Consider the following 4,107-nt stretch of genomic DNA (forward strand, 5'->3'; position numbering starts at 1 on the left):
GAGATAACCCTTAGACTTGGTAGCATTGCCCAAATCCAGGAACAAACATTAAATCCAGAGGCACCCCACACCTGGCAGCACCCCCCAAACCTGGCAGCATGCACCCGACACAGCAACGTCCCCAAACCCTGAAGTTTCCCCGCAAATTGGCACCAACCTCCAGGCTCAGAAGCTACACCCCCCCCCGAAAAAAACCTGTCGGCAACCTCCAAACCCCCAAGCCCAGGGGCACACCTTAAGCCTCTGCCTCCCCCAAGTCCAGAAAGAACCGCCAAATGCAGAAACACCCCCAAAGCGGGCACCTTCCCACAGACCAGGCAGCACTCCCCAAAAGTGGCAGCACTGCCAGCCCCAGCGGGGCGCAGGCACCCCGAGCCCAGTGGGCTGAGGCCACGCCATGGCAGCAGGGGCAGCCCCTGGGCTTGGTCCCCCCAACTTGGCCAGGACAGAGAATGGAGGCCGGAGCAGGGAGCCCGGGTAGCCCAAGTCTGGCAGCAGCCTCGCCACCAGCCCGGCGGCAGTACCACTGCTCCCCGGGACATGCCAGGGCGCTGGGGCCCAGTCAGGGCCTCCTGGGCAAGGCTGCCCTCCCCGGGGCAAGGAGTGCCCTGTGGGACGGCGGCGCTGCGCCTGGAGGTGGGGGAGAGCTGTCGCAGGGGAGTGGGGAAGGGGTAGCGAGGAGGGGTGCAATGGGGCTGAGGGGGGGGGGATGCGTGTGAGCATGCCACTGGGGGAAAGCGCTGCTCCGGAGTGACACTGAACTGCAGCCTCCCGGGGCCAGCAAGGCCTGAAGCACATGGGCAAGGTGCTGGGCAGCTGGCCAAGGCCAGCTCATAGGGAGGAATTCCGGTCTGGGGAAGATGCTGCCAACCCTGGGGGAGAAGAGCAGGGAGACCCCCAGTCCCATCCCCTAAGACTGGCCCTTGAGAAGGGCAGAGGAGGATGATGGACAAACGAGTGTGGGATCTCCCAGTGCAGCTAAGATGAGCAGCCAACTTTATTGTGCTGGGGCATGGGGGCCAGCACTCAGGGCTGGCGCATGACTGGTCAGCAGCATCTTCCAGGCCGGCTGTATGGTTTTTGCGCCCGATGTTGTAACCGCGAGCGGTGTCGGATGCGGTCTGGCCCAGGGTGGCTGGAGCGGCTGCTGCTCTCGAGCACCAGAGCGCCACGGGACAGCCCTGACGCTGCCTGGCTGGCAGAGGTGGAGCTGCTCCTCTGGAGCGCCAGCAAACCGAGGAACAGCCCCAGCGCCATCTGCCAGGCAGTGCTGGGGCTGCTCGGCTCGACACTTGGAGCTGGCACATGGCTGGTCCCACGGGGTTTGCCAGGCCGGCTGTATGGCTTTTGCGCCCGATGTTGTAGGCGTGAGCGGTGCCGGATGCGGTCTGGCCCAAGGTGGCTGGAGCGGCTGCTGCTTTCAGGCCCTGGGGAGCTGCGGGATGGCCCCGGTGGTGGGTAGGTGATGGTGCTGGGCCTGCTGCTCTCAGGCACCAGGGAGCCATGGGACAGCCCCGATGCCGCCTGGCTGGCGGTTCTGATGCTGGCAAGCTCTGACTTGTCACTGGCGCCTGCGAGGGGGGGCAGGAAGGTCAGCAGCACGGCCACCCAGCCCCGGGGCAGGAGAGGCCATCGTGGTGCCCACAGCCCTCCTGAAGCCAAGCCCAACCTAAGTCCCTGCTACCAGGCCTAGCCTGGCCCCTGGCCCCAGCGCGGGGGACACCCGGGTGCTTTGCCTCTTACCAGGGCCCAGGCCAGCACAGCAGTCACACTGCCAGGTGGTTGCGCTGTTCCTCAGGTAGGAGCAGCGCCTGTGGATGCCTTTGGCTGCGCAGGAGCTACACAGGAGCATCTGCCAGGACCTGGGGAAGCAAAGGGGTTGCTGGTTGTGAGGACAAAGTGTCGCAAGCACCGGATTGCCTGGCAGAACCCTTCTTCTTAGTCCTTCCTCCCTGAGCACGTGGGGAGACAGAGATCCCATGCAGAGCCCTAGATCGCTGCTTTGGCAACTCACCCCTCTTCCTCTGCCTGCTCCCTGCCTCCCAGACAAAGGCACTTGCTGGCATTGCAGCGGATGTGCCTCTGATACACCAGCCCAAATGCCTGGTCGCTCTCCCGTGACGGTTGTCTGCTGGAGAAGGAAGGGAAAGTCTTGAGCCCCGGCTGCCCCAGCATCAGGCAGATCCAGGCCGTTCCTGCCCTTCTGCCCACACCCTGTTGCCAGCTCCTCCACGCAGCAGAGGACAAAGAGTCAGGGGACAGCAGGCGGCCAGGCCTGCCCTGGCCTGGCACCACGCTTGCGCCTGACGTCTTGTGAGTCGGGAAGAGAAAAACGAACCTCTTGGAGATTCGAATCCCCATGGTGAGCATTTCCATCACGAACTCATCTTTGCTTTGGCAACGCAAGCAGCGGAAGCAGACGCCGGCATGGATAGCCTGCTTCTGGATGCAGGTCCGGTGGAACCAGGCGTGTTGGCATGCTGGGCACACCATGGTGTGGTAGGACTTTTTGTCCTCCACGAGGCCCAGGCAGATGATGCAGGTGGTGTTGTGCTCTGGAGCGGCCTGCACTGCCTGCTCTGGGCGGTGCTCCCAGCAGAAGGACCTGGGAGAAGGATGGAAGGGATGGGCAAGGTGAGGTGACAAGTGCCGAGTCCTTCCCCGGTGACGGCGAGGAGGGCAGAGGAGGTGTAAAGGAGCCCCAGCTCCTGTCCGGGCTCAGGCTCGGGCTGTAGCAAGCTGATGGGAAGCGTCCCTGTGGGTTCCTCGCTTGCTGGTAGGTGGGGAGGCTCCTGCACGAGGGCCGGCAGCCCTTACCTGTACAGCCCGAAGAACTGGGTGACACATTCACCCTCTGAGGCGCAAGGGAGATGGAAGCTGCGGTCGCACCCCTTGTGCTGGCAGGTGATGGCGGCGCCCGTCTCGCCGCAAACGAAGCAGCGCTGGAAAGAGCAGAGCAGCCCCCCTCAGCGGCAGGCTCAGGGCCTGCGTGGCTGGCCCCACGCCTCCGGGCCGGGCGCAGGCTGTGGGCATTGCTGGCTCACAGCCCGCAGATCGGCCTGGTCCACGAAGCTTTGGCCTGTGCCGGAGCCTCTGCGGAGCTGCTGGGAGCAGGCGTTTGTCCCAGAGCTGGTGGAAGGGCTGGGATTTCTTTCCGGGGCTCCAGGTGGAGCTCCCGCAAGCCTCTCCTGCTACAAGCCTCCCGGCTCTTGCCAGATGCTCACCTTCTGGGCTGCCTCCTGGATTGCGCGTCTGGTGTCCTCGGTGAGAAACCCGTTCCTGCTCTCTTGTGGAAAAAGCCCGCTGGCAAGGAACTGCAGAGCAGAGGAGGCCAGGAGCTCATGAGATCAGCAAGGAGGGGACTATCCCTGGCCGAAAGCCAGACGGAGCCCCAGGACAACTCACCAGGCAATAGGTGTGGGCACAGAGCCCCTTCTTTGCGCTTTTGCACCCACAGATATCCGGGTCAGCCTCTGCCCGGCGACACAGCATGCATGCTGGAGGGGAGAGAGCAAATGCCGCTGGGAATGAGCACCTCTGCAGGGCTGAGGGAAGCGTCCCCCAAAGCCCTGGCTCTGTCCATGCCTAGCTGGCCTAGCTTGGCCAGATGCAGACTGCCCTGACAGCCCCTCTGCCAGCCATGGGGAGCTGTGGGGAGGGATACTTCGCTCTCACCTTGCTCCCTCGAGTCGGGGTCCTGCTGCTTCATCGCGAACGTGGTGCACATGGACAGCAAGTGCTTGGAGAGGCTCTGCCGCAGCAGTGCCGGGGTTTCTCCTCTGCACACTCCTCTGCCAACCCTTAGAGAGCAGTGGGACACGGTGAGCTTGTATCGCAGGCCCCGGAGCCCCAAGGAGTGCGGCTCCCCTCCTCCCTCGGCAGCCCTGGGCAAGCCCCTTCTTCCCCTGCCCTCTCCTCACCTCGCCAGGTCGCAAGGCCACAGCCCAGCAGCCCTTTATCCAGGCCTTGGCGACGGGTCACAGTGGCCACTGTGACATCACCAGCACTCGTCTGTCTGTGCCCCCAGTATGGGCAGGGGTGCCCTCGGCTACCTGCCGCCCCCTGTGACACGGCCACCTCGGCACCCGAGTCAGGGGGGTGGCTGCT

General features: G+C 64.3%; 1 protein-coding gene across 1 annotated transcript; it reads right to left on the bottom strand.

The window, feature by feature from the left end:
- Positions 1-1,047: 1,047 nt before the first annotated feature.
- On the bottom strand, positions 1,048-3,709 carry LOC129201320 (PHD finger protein 7-like). Its single transcript, XM_054812440.1, has 6 exons — positions 3,676-3,709; positions 2,818-2,965; positions 2,339-2,605; positions 2,015-2,128; positions 1,744-1,862; positions 1,048-1,571 (listed from the first exon to the last, which is right to left on the bottom strand). The coding sequence occupies exons 1-6, from the start codon at positions 3,707-3,709 to the stop codon at positions 1,048-1,050; spliced, it is 1,206 nt and encodes a 401-aa protein (XP_054668415.1).
- Positions 3,710-4,107: the final 398 nt, after the last annotated feature.

This window comes from Grus americana, unplaced genomic scaffold, assembly GCF_028858705.1.
Source record: "Grus americana isolate bGruAme1 unplaced genomic scaffold, bGruAme1.mat scaffold_958, whole genome shotgun sequence".
In the NCBI taxonomy this organism is placed as follows: domain Eukaryota; kingdom Metazoa; phylum Chordata; class Aves; order Gruiformes; family Gruidae; genus Grus; species Grus americana.